We start from the raw sequence: 20,572 nt of genomic DNA, 5'->3' as shown, positions 1-20,572 counted from the left end.
CGGCGGCCGAAGCCGGAGCCGCCCGAGGAGATGCCGCGCTCGCCTCGGGGCCGCGGGTGGCGGCCGTGGGGCGAGCCGTGCTCGTGGGGCCGATTCCGGGCATGGGGGGAGGATCGGCCGCGGGACGAATCCCGGCCGTGAGGTGAAGAGTGGCGGTGGGGTGAACCCGGGCCCCGGAGTGAACCCCGGCCGTGAGGTGAACCTCTGCCGTGGGACAGATCCCGGCCGCGGGGTGAACCCCGGCTGTGGGGTGAATCCTGGTCGTGGGGTAAATGCCGGTCACGGCGCAAATCCCAGGCATGAGGTGAACCTCAGGCACGGGACTAACCCCAGGCGTGAGGTGAGGCACGGCTGTAGGGTGATACTTGGCCACGGGGCCAGCGCTCGGCCCCAATCCCCTTGGCGTGCCACGGTGGGAGCTCGGCCCGGCACTGGGGGCGACCCCCAGAGTGTCGGTGAGGGTGTTCTCGGGGTGAGGGTGTGATCGGGGTTAGGGTGCTCTCGGGGTGAGGGTGTGCTCGGAATGGGGGTGCTCTCGGGGTTAGGGCGCTTTGGGGAGACACCGGTCTCGCCACCTTTTCCCAGTGTTCTCCCGATGGTCCGCAGCAGTTCTGTAGGAGGAAGATGACAGGAGTGGCACCTGCAATAAGACCTGGGCTGCCAGCCCAGGCGCGGTGGTGCTTGCAAGTGAAAGCACACGCTTAAATACTGAGGTTTGATACAGTCTGGGGCCCGCTTGTTAAACTGGAGTGCTCTCCTGGTAAATGTGGTGGAGGGCTCTGCCGCTCCCAGTCACATCACATTTTATCTGACCTCCTGGAAATCTTTAGACCAGTGGCTTTTATCGAGCCCATTGGGAAACTTTGAATAGGCTGAGTATTTGTTTTGGGGAGGTACAACTTCTCCTGAGTTGCCGTGCTGATAAGGATTTCACACGGCCTTGGTTAAGCAGGGAATTTTTTACAATTAAATTTGTATCGGTGCCCTCCCCACAGCTTAAAGCTAGCCTAGAGGGGCAGACACCCACCCAGAAGTTGTTCATGGTGTGTAGACAGGGCTGATAATGAAAGCAACAGTAATGTGTTTATTGTTAAAATGAAAAAAAATAGCATATTATTCCTAACAACAACGTGACACAACCCAGGGAATTCCTAGAAGCCGTATCCCAGAGAGCTCTCTGGTGAGGGCAGAGCACGGCCTTTACAGAGACAGCACTGCCAGTGATTTTATTTCTGTGAAAAATAGGGAAAGTGGTCCTGCCAAACATCCCTGTCCCGCAAGGGAGCATCCACAGGCCACGTGCATCCAGGATCCAGGCTGGTGAGATCTGGAGCACCACAGCCCGACCTGGTGTCCTGGACAGAGCCCCGTTCCCTCCGCACCGAGGGAGGGATTCCCAGCCTGATGTTAGAGTTTTGCTCTGGAGCAGATGGACGATGTGCACTGCTGACAGCTCCCTGCTGCCTGCTCTGGAATAAGGATCCACATCACCCAGCTGCAGGATCCTGTCGGTTCACCCAAACAGAACTTGTGTTTGAGCTGCAGCCTGGGCATGCCATCTCCTCCAGAGGTGACTGAGGAGGCCAAAAGCCCCGCTGGAGCGTGGCTGTTGGGTTTCACAGAGCAGTGGAAATTCTGCAGAGCTCTGCTGTCTGCTAAACAAATCCTGTTCAACACTTGCAGTTTTGTTCCCTTCTTACTATTAAAAGCGGGGGCTGCTCCGAGTGCTGAAGCACAATTTAATTTATTCCCTTTTATCTCTTCCTACAGGGGCTCTTTTTCATTTAGTTTGTGCATTTAACTGAAGGATAAAACTCAGTGTAAATGGCCCATGGGTGTCCCTGTGCAAAGTTTAGTTTTCTCCCGTCCCTGGAAGGCCAGACCCTAATGTGTCAGGGGTGAGACAGCCCATCAGCAGCCTGCTGGACGAGCTTACCTCTGCTGCAGAATAAAAAAGGCAAAACCTTGCAGATCCGTGTCAGTGGAGCTTCCCACCGGGTCTGCACAGCGAACTTCTGCTGGCACAGCTCTGTCTGCGCGCACGGTGACGGACTGTGACCCGTGACTGACACAGCTGTGCCAGCAGAAGTCCCAGCTGCAGGAGCAGTTATCTGCAGAAGTGCACTTGCACTGATAGAGCTTGTTTTGGTTTTCTAAAGGGTGTTTTTCCCTGTCCCTGGTAGCAGGGATGTCGCCTGCTCAGGCTGGGAAGGGAAGGGACGGCTGCTCCGGGTGTATTTCCCGTGCGTGGTTCTCCTCTTCCCATCCACAATCTGTAGGAGCTCCATCACATTTGCAGTGAGGATTGTCTTGTGGAATTGAGGTTATGGCTGTTCTCTTCCCCTCAGAAGGTGCTGATGAAACTTCCCTTTCATGGGATAAACTGGGATCGTTTCGTTGTTTTCCATTAACAGCCGTGGTTTTGCAAAAAGCCAGGCAGGCTTTTGACCAAGTTTAGCTTTCACACCAGTCCTAGGAGAAATAAGCCAGAAAGTGATCCCAAGGCATGTGTGTGGACTCTTATTAGAAGAATGAAAAAGCACCAGTGGAGAAAAATTAATTAATTTCCACACTGTCTAAGTCTCTACTTAATTTAAATCTAAACCACCAAGAATTAAAACTTAGGTGGATCACAGCAGCCACTGACTTTTTTGTTTCAGTCAGTCTGCACAAGTGGGGGGGGATGTGTTTCTCATTTCTTACTAAAACCTTCCCCAAGGTTTTAAGTGGTAAAATTATGCATCAGTAACGTGCACAATTTCCAAGCAAACTTTCTTGAACCTCCCCCAAGAAGTTCTGCTTCTGTCAGCTGTAATCTGCTGCACGTTTTTTGGGTTACTTGGGCTTAAAAGGGGAGATAAATCCAAATAAGTGCTTACTTTTTACTTGCTTGCTTTTTATTGGAGAGAGGTTTTGGGAGTGCCAAAAGGGCACTCGAGGCACGGGATGTAAACAGATTTGCAGACTACTGAGAAAGCAAAAGTAACTCTTGTGGAGTTAAATAAGAAGAGCGTAGTTTTTTGAGAGTGTAAGATGGCATTTGTGAAAACTTGAAAAAAATAAGTTAAAAGATGTCTTAGGCATATTTAGATTCAGGAGGATTTGCTGTGGGTTTAGTGCTTTAGAGCATTAAATGCTAAGCCTCTTGTAATATTTTTTTATTTTTTTGTCCAGATTCTGTGGTTCTCTTGATGGCAGGCTGTAATCAAGGCTTGGGTGCTTGTTGCATTGACAGTGTGGTGTAGCCTCACCTTCTGATTAATTCCTTGGGTTCCAGGGATTTGTCTGTGCAGCTTCTCCATCTCACCTGTAATGACTTAAAAACAAACAAAAAAAAAAGGTCTCTTTATCAAGATCCTTAGGTGGTGACAATATTTCTGGAATTCTGCTGCTCTCCTTCCCTGTCATTCATGCACCTCGAGGCTGTCATCAAAATTCCCACCACAAGACCACCCCAAAAACATCAACTTCAAGTAAACTGAAGTGTCTGGCAGGAAATGGCAGAAAGAATTTAACATGCACAGGATTTGCTGGATCCATTTGTGCCTTCAGGTCTCGGAGGGGGATGCAGAGGGCACCATGGAAGGCCTTTAGCTGAACTTGCTGACTGGCTCAGTAAATTCACAAAAGGGCTATGTGACACTTACCTGCAGTGGCAAGGTTCTGGGCCTGACTTGGCTGCTGTTGTGTGGGAGAAAATTCCTCTCTCAAAGTTGTAAACAAAAAAAAATCCACACTCCCACCCTCCCCAAAACAAAAAACAAACACGAAACTGAAGTTACTCTGAATAAAAGAGAGCACTGGAAGAAAAAAAAAAAATAAAAATCTTTGTGGAATCTTGTTTAGAAGAAGAACTTTTGCAGCCTCTTGGGCATCTCCCTACAGAGATGTAACTTTAGGAACGTTCAGAAATGCACTGATCTACGAGAAACACATTTTATCCCTTCTAGGGGGAGATGTTAAACCAGCACTTAGAAAAACGCTCCAGGATGAACAAAAAGCAGCTCCAAGCAGTTGTAGCTACAAGTCAGGGATTTTGGGAGCTGCACCCAGACCAGGGGAAGAGACGAGAACCCCAGTGAGCTGCTGGGTGTCTGGCAGAGGAGTAATTTACCTACAGCTCGTAACCTGTGTGTGCAGAGACAGAGCAGTGAGGGTCCTGGGTGCTGCCCCCTGCTCTGGCATTTCCTGAGGGCTGGCATCACTGGTGGTTACGACTGCACAGCACCATTTATGCTCAGAAATCACCTGTGTGTGCTGTGTTGTCTTCCCTGTCCTGCTTGCCTGGGGAGGAGCTTGGTGTTTTTTCTGAGAAACTCAGAAAAAAATGTCAATGAAGGGGCTGTGGGACTCCAAATGCAAATTTGCAGGGTGTAAGTGCTTGTTCTAAATTAAATATATCCCTTCAGCAGGAGTTTAGTTTTGGCTTCCCCCCCACTTGCAGCTGGAAGGTTGGGAAATTTCAAACATGAAGAGGCAGATCCTTCAGAACACCCTTCCACCAGCCCTGTTGATGTGAATCTGGATCATTCCTTACCTTAAACAAAGCATCAAGGGAAACCTCTTGTGCACTCAGCCAGGAGCAGCAGGAATTTTTATGGCAGGGAAACTACCAGAGGCAGCTCTTGTCCCCTTCCCAAGTTCTGCACCCACCTGCACTCTCCAGAGGCTGGGAATGGGAATGCAAAGCAAAGCTGCCCGAGTCTTCTTCTCCTGGCCACTGGTTCTTCCAGAGTTTCCTCTGCAAGTCAGCAGCTCCTCACACTGCTCCTTCCAAAGGCCTGCAAGGGAAGACACAATTTAACATCTGACTTGCTTTTTTTAAAGGCAAAAAATGTTCCTAGGCCGAGGCAGCTCCAAAGGCTGCAGGAGAGGGAGGAATGTTTAGCCTCGTGATGCTGCAGAGGGACCCTCCTCCTTGCTTTGGTGTCAAACACATTTTCTTAAGTTCATCAGATTCCAGGAGTACAAAGAAAAGTACAAAACCCACAAGCTTTTGGTCAAGCTGTTAATAATAATCAGGATTTGTGGATGGTGTTGGAGTTTGCTGTTTACCCTTTAGGGCAGCTGAATGAATTGCTCCAGTAGTTTTCCCCTCGCTTTTCAGGAATGCTTCCATCTGAGTGAACATCTTTGTGCCTTCTAATCACAAATTAGTTTTGCTTTTTTTTTTTTATTCCTTCCTAAGAAATCAATCTAAAGGCCCTTTCAGAAGGCTCTGGATTTAAGCACCATCTGAAGAGAGTGCTGAAGCCCTCTTTCTGCAGATTTTGTGGCTCTTTTTTTTTCTCCATAGGATACTCCCAGGAAAACAGAGCAAGGGGGAAAGCAGAAAACATACTTTGTATGCTTTGCTGGATATAAAAAATGTTTCTTTATCCTGAGTCAGCCCTGACACGTGGAGAATATCCTTTGCTCTTCCTGCTCCCCCTGTAGCTTAAAATTCAATTCTTACTTACTGTATTACATTAATTTACAACTGGCCCTGGCAGTGGGAAAGAGCTAGTACAGGATGAATGACTGCCCAGCCAAAATTTCCACTTGTGAACGCCTTTCCTTTAATCCCTTTTTTGTTCTGCAAGGTTAAGAAAGCAAAAGGAAAGCAGGGCCAGATGACTTCTCACATACCAGAACAGTCCCAGGTGCCAGGAAGAGCCAGGCTCACGTTTTCTCCTCCATCCAAGTCACTCCTGGCCACTGGGAGCAGTGGAGGAGTCTCCAGGGATGTGTTTGTACCAGTGTAAAACCTCTTCCTCCACCTCCTTAGTCCAGAGCAAAAGATTGGGAAGGAGGGGAGCGCATCAGAGGAATGAGGAGTGTTTGGAGTGGATGGGAGAAGCAGATCTGTTAAGGATGTTGAGACCTGTGGATAGAGCAGGAGGTTTGGGACTGAATTGCAAGGTGTTTTTCTGCCTGCTCTAGGAACCCCCAGGTGCTTCCCATGCAGGTAAAGGGGGAATAATTCAGTTTTAAGTCATTGGCCATTTATTTCATGGCAGCTGCAGGTCTGAACAAAACAACCTTGGACTTGGGGAGATGAGTACGACTCACAAGTATTTTCTGCTTGGAAAATTACGTGGTTGAAAACCTCAGGCTGTCAACAAGGCTTCTGCATTCCTGAATCCATACCTGCCTCTTGCACCTACCCACTGTGTCTGTGCTCTTCCTTTACTCTCAATTCCTGTACAGCAGGGGAGGTGGCACCAGGGCTTTGGACTGCATTTGTCTTCTTTAACTTTCAGAGAGCTCAGTAATCAACCTCTCACCCTCCAGTATGTTAAGAAATACCAGAAAACAAACCTGTTTGAAAAACTACAGCAAAACTTGCCAAAGGTATTCCCTGGCTTTAGGTGAAATCCCTTCACGTGGCTGAACAGAGGAACCCACACAGGTTCAGCCTCTCTTCTGGAGCAGGTTACCCAGAGCAGCTGTGGCTGCCCCTGGATCCCTGCAAGTGTCCAAGGTCAGGTTGGACAGGGCTTGGAGCAATCTGGGAGAGTGGAAAGTGTCCCTGCCCATGGCAGGGAGGTGGAACTGGATGGGCTTAAAGGTCCCTTCCAGCCCAGACCAGTCTGGGGTTCTGTTTGGAAGTTTAAGCATGGTGTAAATGCCCACGGGAAGGACTGGGATAATCAGATACAGAGGCAGCTGAACTATCTTTCAATATTCAAATAATATGCTTTGCTCAGGCTATTAGGCAAACTTTGCTTCTTCTGAGATTAAAATGCAAAGTACATTTAAACACACCCTCTGGAGAACAGGGTTTATTCCTGTGAACTGGGGGGGGGGGATTTGAACAGGTCCCTTCTCTCTTCTCCTGAGCATACAAGCCCAGCTACTTGGAGCACTAGTGCAGCATCCTGCAGCCTGTTCCAACTGAAAAGGCTCATTTATTGTGCCAGTGATTGCAAAACAGTTTCCACTATCACTGTGTGCTTGTTCCTTGGGCTTTTTTTCCTTTTCCTCCTCCTTCCTTTTAAAATCTTGGAGCTTTGACTCATCCCAACTTACCTGTGGTTGAACAAGGCAAGCCTTGTAACTCCAAAGCTGTTGAAGTTTTACAGTGGCAGCTTTCTTTGGATTGTAGAGGGAGAGCAACTCAAGTGTTGCTGGGCTCTGCTTGTTTTGTGGAAGAGCTGGCAGTCTCCCACTGAAAAGGCAAGATGACACCGTGGAAATCATCTCATTTCTTTCCTCCTAGCACAAACTTTGCTTTGAAGGATGAAAGGCTATTGATAATTCCAGCTGTATCTTAAGGTTGGTTCATTGAGAAGACCTCTCCCGAGTTCCTGCAGCGTGCATGGATTGGTAATTCCCGTGCAGTTTTGCCCAAAGAACAGGTCAATAGCTGACTTCTCTCCAGGTATTGATCCTGAGGAGTTGAATGAGGCACGGTGCTGGCTCACAGCAGCAGCCTGAGGAAGATGCTGATCATTTCTGAGGAGTGACTGAACAGATGAGCCTCGCCAGCCCTCACGGCTCGGGGCACTCCACGGCACTGCCCGCTCCCTCTGCTCCTGCTGGTGGGACTTTTCTGCCTGCCCAGACCTAGGGAAACCTCGTGCTTTAAGCTGCAGCCATCCATGGCTGCTTCTCTTCCATCCCCACAGCCCAGGACCTGTCTTGATCCAGTGCTGGCTTCTTCCTTCCCCAGACTCCCGGTGACTTCAGCTCCTAATCCTTTAAGCCACTCTGTCCTGGATCTCATTAGAAGCCCAGCACTCTCCAGGGGATACAGCAACATTGCAAATGGGTCATTTCTCTGAAACAGTGCAAGATACTTGTGTAAATAAATAAGCACACAGTTTAAACCAGCCCTTTGGGGGCTTCTGATGACATTTATTTACAGGCTGGCTGCTGGAAACGCTTTCTGCCTCTGCAGTAGCCCCTCACATGTGTTTCTGGTAAGAAAGAGCTTTATTTTGGGGAGCAGCCTGCCCTGTGTTTTCGTGTGAGGCAGCCCCAAGAGCTGCTCTGGGAGCACAAAGTGTAAAAGGCACCTGCAGGTATCGCTCAGTGACCTGGTGTGGATATTCAGGAGTTGTCCCAGGCTGCTTCCAGCGGGGCAGGAAGTGTTCCTTTGGAGTGAGGGCTGACTCTTAACCAAGCACAGCAATAAAAAGCAGCTGTGTAGCATTTCCAAGCAGTAAATAGTTCAGCTGGTCCTGTAAGTGGGGGTGTGACAGGGAGGAAAAGGAAGGGTGGAAACCTGGATATTCTTGTGTTACCTGTGGTTTAAGAAAAGACTGCTTCATTTAGAGGAGATGAGGGGAATGACTAGTGGGTGTATGTCAGGGGGAAAATTAGCATTTCCATCAAGTGAGTGCCAGTTGGCTGTGGAATTAATCAAATGCAGCTCATTCCCTCCCTTCTCACTCCTCCCCTTGGCTTTTGCTGTTTGCTTCTGTGATTTGTCTGTGCTTCTCTGGGCTCAAAGAGATAAGGTGGAGCCCCCTGGGATCCCAGCACCACTGAATTTACAGCTGCAGGTTCACTGTTACCTCTTACCTTTCCCTATTCCCAAAACTCAAATTTCCTTGTGCTCTGTGTCAGACTTTCCTCGGGGGTTCTTTCCAACCTCCTCAAACATTGTTTTTTAATTGTTTGGGTGGGGTTTTTTTATCAAAAAGGCATTTATATTTGATTCCCTGCTAATCTCTATCCCCAGTCAGGGTACTTGGAATAAGAAGCTGGAAAGACACAGTACCTGGGCTGGCAGACTCGGGGATGCTCATTGTATTCTTGGGAGAGGCAGTGTACACAGAGGTGGTTGGACATAATCCTGCAGGAAAGCACCATGGAAAAAGCTCAGATCCCATCAGAATTCCCCACTCTCCAACATTTTCTTGCTGATTTATGCACACTAGATCCTGTGTATAGGGATGTAGCAAATAGTTTACCTTAATCTAACACATCTGTACATCCCCCCAGTCTTGGCACCTTCCTTTAAATCCCCTTAACATCCCCTTGAGCCATCACCTGATTTTCCTCCCCCCAGACTACTCCAAGCCAGTTTTTCTATTTGTGAGCATTGGCCACGCTTCTCTTCTCCCTGGGGAGGCCGAAACGGGGAGACCTTTGCCGCGCTCCCCTAAAAGCAGAGCGGTGCAGAGGAGCAGCCTTCCTCTCCCACCCTTTGCAGCCACTCAGGCCCGATTACAGGACACATAAATTGACATTTAGATGGAGAGATAAAAATGGGGCTGTTCCCCAGCTTTCAGCCCCACTTCCCAACGCCGGACAACGTGTGCGTGCACACGCGCGCGCCCCGTCGAGCCAACAGCGGCGCTGATTCCTGGCAGGCATCACCATATGGAAGGGGATGGACGGTCAGCTGTGCTCAGAGGAAGGAGGAGCCACTCAGGGCTGGCTGCTGGATTGTTTCCTAAATGCTTTGGTGGTTTGACTCATCCACATACAGAGGCTGAGGGGAAAAAAAAAAAGAATAATCACAAAGAATGTCACTGGGCTGAAGGGAAGGGTTTGGAGCTGTGCCAAACATCCACGAACACAGGGCTGCAGCAGGATCCAGGCACAGCTCTTCTCCATTTGACAACTCATTTATGCACTGAAGTGTGAAAGAACTTAAAACATCTTATGGTCACTGTAAGTTAGAAATGCATCTTCTCTTGGGGAAGGGGCTGTGTGTTTGAAACCCAGAAGTTCCTGTTGTTTGTTGCCCAAAAAAACCTGTTTCTTCCTAGTAAAAGCCTCTGCTGCAACCCCATAGCTGGACTTTTCCTCTCTGACACTCTTCACACCTTCAGTAGTGTTCCATTATTCATCTGGTTTTTTTCCAGGCTTTAAAGGGCAGTCAGCAAAAAAAAACAAAACCTAGCAAATAAAATAGCGTAAAACCCCACAAGTCCAAGGAAAAGGCAGGCACAGAGCTCCTGTACCTGCCCCTGCTTACAGCCACCTCAGAGAGCTGCTTTGGCTCACCCAGGACCAAACGTAAGGTTCCAGCTGAGTAATCCTACTCTGCCAGTCATCTCTGGGTTTTGGGGGATGGACTTGGACCCCAAGAGTTACTTTAGGAATCCCCAGAGCTTAAATACATAGTAAACACACTGATGTCCTCATCTTGAGGTTTTCTTTACACAAAAACAAGAAGAGATTCTGTGTTTCATTTACAAGAAATCAGGGTCACACTATTTTAAGTTTACAGGGTTGGATCTGTAGCAGAGAGCAAGTTTAAGTAGCTTGAGAAGTTTTCCAAGGGGAGCCAGAGAAAAGCCTGCCAAAACTTGCACTGATGCTTGTTGGATTTTGGGGGTTAACAGATTCAGGGAGCTCCGTGTAGCTGCCTCAAGACTGAGCAAGAACAGGTTGGGATTTCTGGATATTATTTTAGTTCCAGGACAAGCAGAGTGGGAGATAGGAACGGCAGGAGTTGGGAACCCAAGCAGAATCCATTTTTTGCCTGAGAAAAAAAAGATACACACGGTGACTTTCAAGCCTTGCTCAATGTTGCTGTGATGCAGAAGGAGAAAAAACATAAAAGTGCATTTGATTTAGGTTTGTTTTCTCCTTTCTGTAACTGTGGCAATGACACTGCTTGCTGCCTGTTTGACTCACCACTATTTCAAAGCAATATTAAAGTGACTAAGGGCTGAAAAATGCGCGTGTCCTTCGCCTCCCAGCTCAGGGCTCGCTTCTCTGGAAGGCCCCTGACACGGGCAGAGCACTTGTCTTTAACAAATTGTATTTTGACATCATTCCAGGAGCAGTCCTGGAGCTTTCAGATGGCATCAGGGGGTCAGTGGTCATCTGGGGGCTGGTGTGGGGGGCAGGGGGTGGCTCAGGTGGTCTCAGCACCACGGTTTGAAGGGCTTCATCACAGAGCACTCACCCAAATCCTGGGTTCTGGAAAGCAAAGTTTGCTGTGCTTTGGGTGCAGGTGCTGTAGAGGTACAGCTCAGTTGAAGATCTGACAGGTTAAAAACAGCAAGGGCAGGTGGAATGGGGCTCTTGTGGCCTGGCAGGGGCTGTGAGGAGTCTGTTCAAGCGCTCCCCGCTTTCACACCGGCACTTGAAGAGCCAAGACAAACCCAGCAAAATCCAAACGCCAGAGATTTGGCACTCCCAAAGCGCAGCCTGCTCGTGTGAGGGGAGGAGGGGAAGGCCGTTCTGATTTTGGGGTTCTGGAACAAAGATGGAAGGATTTCAGGTCTAATCCCTTGTCCTTAAGTAACTGGTTCCCTTCATGGCCCCGTGCCAGGCAGTGTGAGCGCAGAATCCTCTTATCCCGTAGCTCTGCTCGCCGTGTGACTTCACCTGGAAATAACAGGGGGCTATAATTAGATGTGGGACTCCCATTTGCCCCTGCATTTCCCTTGGGCCTTCATCAGAGGAGGAAGCAGCAGCCCTGTAACTGAGACCCTTGGCAGGGGACAGCCCTGACAGCTCCGGCACCCTGCCGGGACGCCGGGCTGGCTGTCGGCATCCGCTGGAAAACTCCGCAGGATGGACTTGAGCCTCGTAAAGGCAAAGTGGGATCTTGGGTTAGTCAGACTCACTGAACAAAACCCTCAGCTTGTTACCTCGAATTCAAGTTAGGTCAGCTTGAGCAGCTGGCTCTAGCAGAGATGTCTGTATGAGGGAAGAGCTGCATCCTCTGGAGCAGCTGCTTTGGATTTGTATAAAATCAAGGCTCGTGGATTTTGTGCGTCTGGGGAGCAAAAGACCGGCCAACAGCAAACTCGGGTAACCTGGTGTTTTTAAATCACACACAGTCCTGCTCAGCACAACAGCCTAGGGAGGCATGGAATTACATCTCTCCTTGTGTCCCCTGGCAAGTGGATGGTTTTTGAATGGGACATCAGAGCTCCTTTGCGGCAGTCAGGACAATTGGATGAATTTGGTGTGTGCAGGCTCATCCTTAGGCTTCTGATATTGACATCTTGCACTGGGCTGGAGCCCTTTGTGCCCCACAACAGCTAAATGGGAACTTTACCTGAGCTCTCTTTATGGCTCCTGGGCTGTGAGGAATACAAAGGTCTTGACTGATTCCGAGCATGAAAAAGCACAAAACACAAAAGCTGGATAGTTAATGGGAAAATGGAGCTAATTCCCTCTCAGACTGCAATTTCAGTCCTTGGTTCCCTGTGCAAACTACGGGAGGGAGCAATCCAGGAACAGCAGAACGCTCTGATGTTGTCTGCAGGTTCTGCACATAGCAAACAACTCCTTGGGTTGTGGGGGATAAAGTGGGAAAGCCAGCAGGTGACTGCAGAAACCCCGACTTCCTAGGAAGAAATGCTCTTTTCCATCCCTCAATTCTGCCCAGGTGTGAGCACCTACCAGTATTTATCACGCGTAAAACTGTGGGACGCGTCGCTGCGGGGTATCCCTGGGAAAGGTCAGCTCGTGGTGGGGTAGAAACGAAGGAATGCTGTGGAGTAACAGTTGTGATGGTCTTTCAGACTAACAGGGATGCCAAAGGAAAAATATGATCCTCCAGATCCTCGCAGAATTTACACCATCATGTCAGCGGAAGAGGTGGCCAACGGGAAGAAGTCGCACTGGGCTGAATTAGAGATCTCGGGTGAGTTGGTTGGGGTTTAAGTTCCCCTAGTTGGTGCCCCAGACCGCTCCAGATCCACTTTGTGTCCGGTGGTTCCGGAGTCAAGAGGTGGATCCTTGCTTTCCTCTTTCAGGGAGAGTGCGGAGCTTAAGTACGTCGCTGTGGTCGCTGACACACCTGACTGCTCTGCACCTCAATGACAACAACCTTACTCGCATTCCACCTGATATTGCCAAGCTTCACAATCTGGTTTACCTGGATCTGTCATCCAACAAACTCAGAAGTTTACCAGCAGAACTAGGAAACATGGTGTCTCTCAGGTGAGGGGAATTCCTCTGCTTGACTTCCCAAGAAATTCCCTGTGGTGGGATCGGGAACGAGAGTTTCAGTTTGTTTCCTGTGCTTGTATTTCGAATAATCCTGAAAAACTCCAGGTTGGTGCAGAGCTTTGCTGCTGATAATTACTTTTGGGTTCACTGGGCTTTTTTTTCTGGTTGTTGATATAACACTGTTTCGATCCCTGGTTTCATCTTGGGTTTTGTGCCTCTTTTCCCCCCAGTGCATGTATTTCAGTCATGCTTTGACACGGGAAGACTGGCACATCTTCCCATAATAAAATTCAGGGTGAAAAGTGTTCTCTTTAAGGAGCACTTCAGGAGTTTCTTCTGCAATAATGCTCACCCAGAGTGTTTTTGCATTTGCTGCAGGGAATTGCTTTTAAATAACAATCTGTTACGGGTTTTGCCTTATGAACTTGGACGGCTCTTCCAGCTGCAAACCCTGGGTTTGAAAGGTGAGCTCTTTCCAGTTCCATATTCCTACAAGTTCTCAGGAATCCTGAGGGGGGCTGGGCTCAAAACCTTCCTCTGCTACCTCAAGGTTTTCTTGCAGGTTATTTTAAGCATTAAGTTGGTAGCAAAAATGACCAGGCAGTTGGGAAAACAATGCTTGTCTTTCTTAATGCTGCTAAACTTCCTTAGGAGCTCGTTTCAAATCTGCAGTCAGGGAAATAAACCCTTGAACCTGCTGAATTCATTTGTCTGTTCTCATTCTGGGAGATTTCCTTTGGGTGGAAAGCCTCAAGAAAGGCAGGCAGCTGATCCCCCCGCTGTTGTTTTGTGCTGTTGGCAGGCAATCCTTTATCCCAAGATATTCTCAGCCTCTACCAGGATCCAGACGGAACCCGAAAGCTACTGAACTACATGCTTGACAATCTAGCAGGTACAGCCCTACGGATCTGGTGGGCACAAAAGCCTTTAATAGTAGGATTTGCTGCTAAAGCAAGACTCTGACCCCCTGGAGGGACAGTATTTCCTCACTGCTTTAGTGTTTTTGTCAGGTGGCTCCAGTCACATCCCAAAACACGGCCTCACCCCCAGTGGAAGAGGCTGATGTGTGCTGTCTAAGGTTCTCCTGTGTTACAGCCAAATGTTCTCTCTGTTCTCTTTGAAACCCTTCAATTACCAGCCAAGGGCAAAGTCTGCCTTGCCGAAGCCATTTTGCTTCTCCCCACCAGAAATAATCATTTCAATGCAAGCAGAACATCAAATTTAGCTCAAAAAACAGCATTAAGAACATCCAGTACCTGACTTCAGTCCTGCTTTGTGGTTCTGTGACTGAGCCTTCTGCTTTGCCACTCACTGTCTCCCAAGTTAAGGCACTGCAGGAACGATGGAAGCAGGGTGAGGTCCTTGGAGAAGGGATGGCTGAACCATGCCAGGATTTACCCCTCCTTCTTCAGCAGATTGTTCAATGTGCAGGAGTGTTTTGGTGGTGCTTCTAAATCCCAAAACAAGAGACAAAAGCAGTCAGGAATCTTAAAAATGACAGTTTTTTCTCCTACTAGAGCTACTCATTTAAATTATTTTTGCCTCCCCTGAAGACTCAGGGAGTTGGGGATGCAAAACACATTATTGTTCAGTCATCACACTTTGACTTAGAAATTTTAACTTCCAAATAGAAACTCTGAATTAATCACTGGTTTAATTTTTTTCCTAGTTCATCCAGAGCAGCTGCCTCCAAGGCCATGGATTACTTTAAAAGAACGAGACCAAATTCTGCCCTCAGGTAAATCTGTGTTCACAAGGTGACACGCTGGCAAACTTGTCTTGGGCTTTGTTTTCCAGGATCAGGGTGAAAACAGCAATTTGTTCATTTGTACTAATAGAAAAATCAACATATGGCTGTGCTGTCAATACCATTTTTCTCATTTGAACGGGATGCTGGGCATTTCTTTTCCATGCTGGGCTTTGTCACAGCTCTTCCAGCCACTCTTGTCCAAGCCAAAGAGACAATCTCCAGAGGCTGACAAACTTTCCCTTTCTTTCTCTGTCTCTCCTCGCAGCTTCATTTACAGTTATGTGTTACAATGTGTTGTGTGATAAATACGCCACCCGGCAGCTCTATGGCTACTGCCCATCCTGGGCACTCAATTGGGAGTACAGGAAAAAGGGAATCATGGAAGAAATCGTCAACTGTGATGCAGATATCATTAGTCTTCAGGTAATTAAAAATAACTGCATCTTCCATCAGAAACAGAAAGCCTTGAGGATTAACTGTTCCCTCGGGAACACTGTAGTCACCTGCTCGGTAGCACATTGCAGATCTTCCCAGTGCAAGCTCTGTAGCTGTATTCCGGTGTCAAACATATCAGGTGTGGTTTACTGCTGTTCAAAACACACCTGTCACTTGGCCTTTGGGAGGGATTCCAGGAAATCCAGGAATGCACATCAGTTCCCAGCAGTCTGGGCACTGACATGGACTGTGCAGTTTTCCCGAGCGTGAGCCAGGGCAGGCACAAGGAAGGGCTTCCTTCACTTCTTTAGCCTGAGGTGTTTGTGTGCAATTCCAGGAAGTGGAAACGGAGCAATACTTCACCCTTTTCCTGCCAGCCTTGAAAGAACGGGGATACGACGGATTCTTTTCTCCAAAGTCACGTGCCAAAATCATGTCCGAGCAGGAGAAAAAGCACGTGGACGGCTGCGCGATATTCTTCAAAACGGACAAGTAAGGGGCGGCAGCAGCTTCCAAACTTGACACTAAAACCTCAGGACAGCTTCCAGTAATTAGGATGGAAGTTTCCCAAAGCCTCAGCTGCCTCTCAAGAGTTTTTGCTGCTTCCAGAAAGAAAAATGCAGCTCTTGGGCAGTGTCTAGAAGCGGCTGGAGCGGTTTGGAAGAGAGGGAGCCTGTGGGAACAGACGGGGGTGGTTTTCAGACGGGGACGGTGCCACGGGGGCCGCGCTCACAGCTGCTCACCGTGGCTCTCTCCCCGCTGCCCAGGTTCACGCTGGTGCAGAAGCACACGGTGGAGTTCAACCAGGTGGCCATGGCCAACTCGGAGGGCTCGGAAGCCATGTTGAACAGAGTGATGACCAAGGACAACATCGGAGTCGCCGTGGTGTTGGAGGTGCACAAGGAGTTGTTCGGAGCAAGTGAGTACCACTGTGGTGTCCTCAGCACTCCTCAGCTCCACGGGCAGGTGTGAGTTATTCCTAGGTAACCCACGCTGTGCCTGTTGGTGGCGCAGCCCAACGCGGCCCCTGGGTGGCCCAGACAGGCACGGATGGTCTGGTTGTGCTCACCCAGCATTTGCTTTTCTCCTTTCAAGCTTTTATCCCTGCTTGCTTACACTGTGACATTCTGCTTGAGCAGCTCAACCTAAGCCAAGGTCACGGTGTTTACACACATCTGCTCTTACCTGTAGTTGTCAACAATGTTCATCTTCTGTTTTCAACCCTCTTTTCCTCCCCTGGATTGACTCCTTCCAGCTTCCCCCAGTGATGAGATGTCAGTGCTCATGTACTGGTGTGGAAGGAGGAGATGATTGGGTCTCTTTTCCTGCCTCTTGATTGAGTGACTGCCACATTTTCATCAGGTTTGATCAGATGCAGCAGACAGTTCCAACCCAGCTAAAACTGCCACCCTGCTCTGCCTGCCCAGCTGGGGTTTTCATGGCTTCAGAGGAGGAGAAATTCCAGGGCTGGAAGGAGCTTCCTGGGCTGTTCACAGGCATTTCAGCAGGTTTAAGCCATGAAAACACACCCATCTGCTGGTGTGTCTGAACCTGAGGAGCTGCACCCCGAGTATGAGCACGCGGGAACGCGCTGCATTCGCAGAACCTCTCACCGCTAAAATTGTTTACCCAGGTATGAAATCGCTTCACGTGGACAAGCAGCTGCTCATCGTGGCCAATGCCCACATGCACTGGGACCCCGAATACTCAGATGTGAAACTCATCCAGACCATGATGTTCGTCTCAGAGCTGAAAAACATCCTGGAGAAAGCCTCAAGCAGGCCCAGTAGCCCGACAGCAGATCCCAACTCTATCCCTCTGGTGCTGTGTGCGGATCTCAACTCACTGCCTGATTCAGGTAAGGCTGGTTGTTTTTGGCCTGCTTTTTAACTTACCTTACAACTTTTGAGTCCACTTTCTCCTCTGAAGGCAATGGGGTTGTTCTGCACTCCCCAGGGAAGGTATGGGTGAAAGGTTTCCTAGGAAAATTTTCCTTCGGAAATCTGGCTGAAGAGACCGGGAGTGCTCCGGTTGAGGGGCCTTCTTTTCTTGCTCAGCATGAACAGGAGGGAGAGCTGGCTGCACCCACAAAAGGATAGAAAAGCACAGTTAGATCTTAAATAAACCATTAAATAAACGCTGGTGCCCGAAGCAGCCATAAGAAGTAGGAAAGATGCGAGTTCCCAATGAAGACTTTCCAAGGAAAGGGGTTCGCTTTGCCAATTCTCGTTGGTGACGTTCCGCTTTTTAACATCCCCGGGCCAAAGCTGTCCTTGAAAGCAACAATCTGAACCCCTCCCCTCGCCAACAGGTGTAGTGGAGTACCTGAGCAACGGCATAGTGGCTGACAACCACAAGGACTTCAAGGAGCTGCGCTACAACGAGTGTCTGATGAACTTCAGCGGCAACGGGAAGAACGGAGCCTCGGAGGGCAGGATCACGCACGGCTTCCAGCTCAAGAGCGCCTACGAGAACAACCTGATGCCTTACACCAATTACACTTTTGACTTCAAAGTAAGCTCCGCTCTCTGGGAGTCAGCTGCCTCTGCCGGGTCGGTTCCCTGAGCTCGGGTTAAGGAGGGCGCACGCAGCGGGCGCGGCGCCTCCGGCCGGCCCTGCCCTCACCGCGCTCTCTCCCTCTCTCTCCGCAGGGTGTGATTGACTACATTTTCTACTCCAACACCCACATGAACGTGCTCGGAGTCCTGGGGCCTTTGGACCCTCAGTGGCTGGTGGACAACAACATCACGGGCTGCCCTCACCCGCACATCCCCTCCGACCACTTCTCGCTGCTGACGCAGCTGGAGCTGCACCCGCCGCTGCTGCCGCTGGTGAACGGCGTGCACCTGCCCTCCCGCAGGTAGTGCAGCCCCAGGGCGCCTCGGACCTGCCTCACGGACCTGTACACTTGTAAATCCCACTAGATAGGAGTGAAGTATGGCCAACCTGCAGCTGCTTCTTCGAGCTCCTTTTCCTTATGTGTTTGATATGAGATTTTTGCACATTTTGGTGCATATCGGTATCATTTGGCACTAGGGCTGGAACCAAAGTATTATTCCCCTTTCCAGGTTTTTAATTTAATTTTTGTTTGTGTTTGGGTTTTTTGTTGTTGTTTTTTTGTTTGTTTTTTTGTTTGTTTGGTTTTTTTTTTTACTTTAAACTGGCTTTTTCTTTTCAGTAGGAAGCTGCACTTCTAAACGGACAAAAGAGGTTTGAAAACTTGCATTTAACATATTTCAAGGTAATGCTTTTTTCCAGAACGTGGCAAATTGAGCCAAACTTTTAGGAGAAAGAAGAACAAAGCTAGAGATGCTTGTTTTGTAGGAAGAATATTATTAGAAATACTATTTCTTTGAATCCAGAATGGAGACTCAACTCTGCATCCAATATAAATTTTGCACATTAGCAAAGCACTTAATACCTGACTATAAATGATTGGCAGCATGGCCCTGCCCCTCATCTCAATACTACCAGAAAACCAAAGATAGCCAAGCATCTGTGATCAAATTTGAGCTCTAAATCCTCCTGATTCCAATTTCTTTGGGAGCTGTTGTCAGTCAGGGCTGAAGTAAAAAAGCTGCTGGTTCCTTCCCAAATGTTAATGCTCTTTGGATGTGTTGGAAATCCTTGTTTTCTTTCCTTTTCATGCTCTGGGTGGCCAGTTCAAAACCTTGTGCCTCGAGAGGCATTAAAAACATGATGCAATTTTCTGAAAAAAAAAACAAAAAACAAACAAACAACAAAAAAAAAACAAACAACCAACAACAACAAAAAAAACCAAACCTGTTTGGCTGCTTAATGTTTAAAAAAAAGGCACAGTGATAGGAAAAGGTCGTGTCTGTGTTTTTAAGTTTTTCTTTATTCTGCTTTTTTGCTGCTATAAGATTTTCTTGAATTTCTATTTGAAACTTTTCATGCACTTTACTGTTTCTAGTCTCCAAATGTGATATTTTTAATAAATGAAAAACATTTTCCATGATGTGATTGAAATTTTTAAGCAGATTGATAAGCTTATATTTATGTCTCATTCGTATACTTCAAAAAAAAGTCCAATTTGAATTGTGAAATTGGTTTTAAATACTAAAGAGCCATCCTCTGTCCTGCAAAACTGCCAAGTCAGGCTGTTCCTCTTTAATTAAATATTTCCTTTGTCGTTTTTTACACAGGAAATTTTCCATGGGGGGTGGGGGGGTGGAAAAAAAAAATCAATTTGACTTAGAGGAGAAACTATTTCCTGACTGTGAGTGGGGGCCAGGGAGGGGGTGGAGAGGGCCAGAACACAAAAATGGGTTCAGCAAAGTGACAACTCCCTTGGAAAAGTGCCTAAAAAATGGAGGTGTCATCTGTGGATCAAATTGGAAGCGATGGGAGCTGGGAGGAAATTCCTGTGCAGCACTTGCTTTGTGCAAAAACCAACCCAAATGAAAAAAAAAAAAAAAGAAAAAGAGGGGGGGATAAAAAAGAAACCCCTTTCCAGAGATGGATTTTGCTCTGGGTGCAGGTTGGAATGTACCTCAGCGCTCCCTACCTGGCCATGGCACACGGACTGGAGAGCACTGGAAAGTAGAATAGCATGAAAAACTTCATTTTGTGGACATTACCTTTGTGTATTCAGCTGCTGTAATGTTTTTTGGGGAGGAGGGGGGTGGATGCTGCGCTCCTGAGGCTGCTCCTCCTGTTCCTCCTCCATGCACGGCCATCCCAGCGTGATGAGCAGTGTTTCCTAACCATACTTCACTCCCAATATTTTTTTTGAGCTGTTTGTATAAAGTGGAATTTCCGATTCGCCCGTGATTGTCTATGAACTGCAGAGGAGCCCATTTAGTAATAAAAATCCAAACCCAGCACCAATGTTTTGTAATATGGGGGTGGGAGAGGACGGGGATGGGGAAAACCCAGACCTTGGCAAACGTTGTAAGCTGCTCCAGCTGGATTTTCCTTCGGTTTCCAGCGGTGGAAGCGGTCCATCGGATTTTCTCTGCTGCACTTCCCGACGCCCGTCACACCCTGTGGCTTTGAACACAAAAATGTTACTTTAACAGACATTGCACAACAAAAAAAAAAATCCAGTTTTGTTTATGTTTCAATGTACATGTTCACCTGCCTCTCCTGTGCAGCTCCCTCCTGTTTTCCTCCTGGTTTTCCCTTCCCAGCAGGAGCAGTGAGGGGATGGTGCTTTTTTTTCTCAGCCTCCTTTCCCAGCATGTTGAAGGCAATACCTGGAAAAAAGGCTCCAGGCCCTTCCCTGCTCCTCTCTGCCTCTGTTTGCTTCCCAAAACGTGGTGCCTGGTGTCCACTCCTGAGCGACAGCACTGCCTAAAGCCAGCAGAGAAAACAAAATCCAGCACCCTTCTACAAGCAACTTTTTAAAACTCAACCTGGTGAATCTGTCCGATACGGGGTTTTGTGTGTGTGTATATATATACATATATATATATAAAAAAGAGAATTTTGTACAATGTAGATGAATATTTTCGCTTCCTTCTTTCACTGTAAGGAGACTGAACCCCTCCTCCTCCTCACCCTTTGGTG

General features: G+C 48.2%; 2 protein-coding genes across 4 annotated transcripts; one reads left to right on the top strand and one right to left on the bottom strand.

Moving 5' to 3' along the window:
- Positions 1 to 1,234: 1,234 nt before the first annotated feature.
- On the bottom strand, positions 1,235 to 17,020 carry LOC107203342. 3 transcript variants are annotated; one of them, XR_004497207.1, is made up of 9 exons: positions 16,936 to 17,020; positions 14,112 to 14,305; positions 10,853 to 11,277; positions 9,310 to 9,424; positions 7,012 to 8,782; positions 5,629 to 5,863; positions 4,654 to 4,781; positions 3,252 to 3,316; positions 1,235 to 2,472 (listed from the first exon to the last, which is right to left on the bottom strand). XR_004497207.1 is itself a non-coding variant. In XM_033513998.1 (6 exons), the coding sequence occupies exons 2-6, from the start codon at positions 7,180 to 7,182 to the stop codon at positions 2,325 to 2,327; spliced, it is 747 nt and encodes a 248-aa protein (XP_033369889.1). In that variant the 5' UTR covers positions 7,183 to 7,762; positions 8,708 to 8,790; the 3' UTR covers positions 1,235 to 2,324. The 3 variants fall into 3 exon arrangements, 2 of the variants coding, with proteins under 2 accessions (XP_033369889.1, XP_033369888.1); XM_033513998.1 differs by lacking the exons at positions 9,310 to 9,424; positions 10,853 to 11,277; positions 14,112 to 14,305; positions 16,936 to 17,020 and having other exon boundaries at positions 7,012 to 7,762; positions 8,708 to 8,790; XM_033513997.1 differs by lacking the exons at positions 9,310 to 9,424; positions 10,853 to 11,277; positions 14,112 to 14,305; positions 16,936 to 17,020 and having other exon boundaries at positions 7,012 to 8,797.
- CNOT6L (CCR4-NOT transcription complex subunit 6 like) lies at positions 12,244 to 19,887 on the top strand. The gene is made up of 11 exons (XM_033513996.1): positions 12,244 to 12,547; positions 12,660 to 12,846; positions 13,234 to 13,319; positions 13,658 to 13,747; positions 14,525 to 14,593; positions 14,871 to 15,028; positions 15,378 to 15,532; positions 15,808 to 15,959; positions 16,674 to 16,898; positions 17,352 to 17,554; positions 17,692 to 19,887. Exons 1-11 carry the CDS (start codon positions 12,436 to 12,438, stop codon positions 17,902 to 17,904), a joined length of 1,650 nt encoding a protein of 549 aa, XP_033369887.1. The 5' UTR covers positions 12,244 to 12,435; the 3' UTR covers positions 17,905 to 19,887.
- Positions 19,888 to 20,572: the final 685 nt, after the last annotated feature.

This window comes from Parus major, chromosome 4 (genome assembly GCF_001522545.3).
Source record: "Parus major isolate Abel chromosome 4, Parus_major1.1, whole genome shotgun sequence".
Taxonomy (NCBI): Eukaryota; Metazoa; Chordata; class Aves; order Passeriformes; family Paridae; genus Parus; species Parus major.
This window is presented reverse-complemented; position numbering and strand designations above follow the sequence as displayed.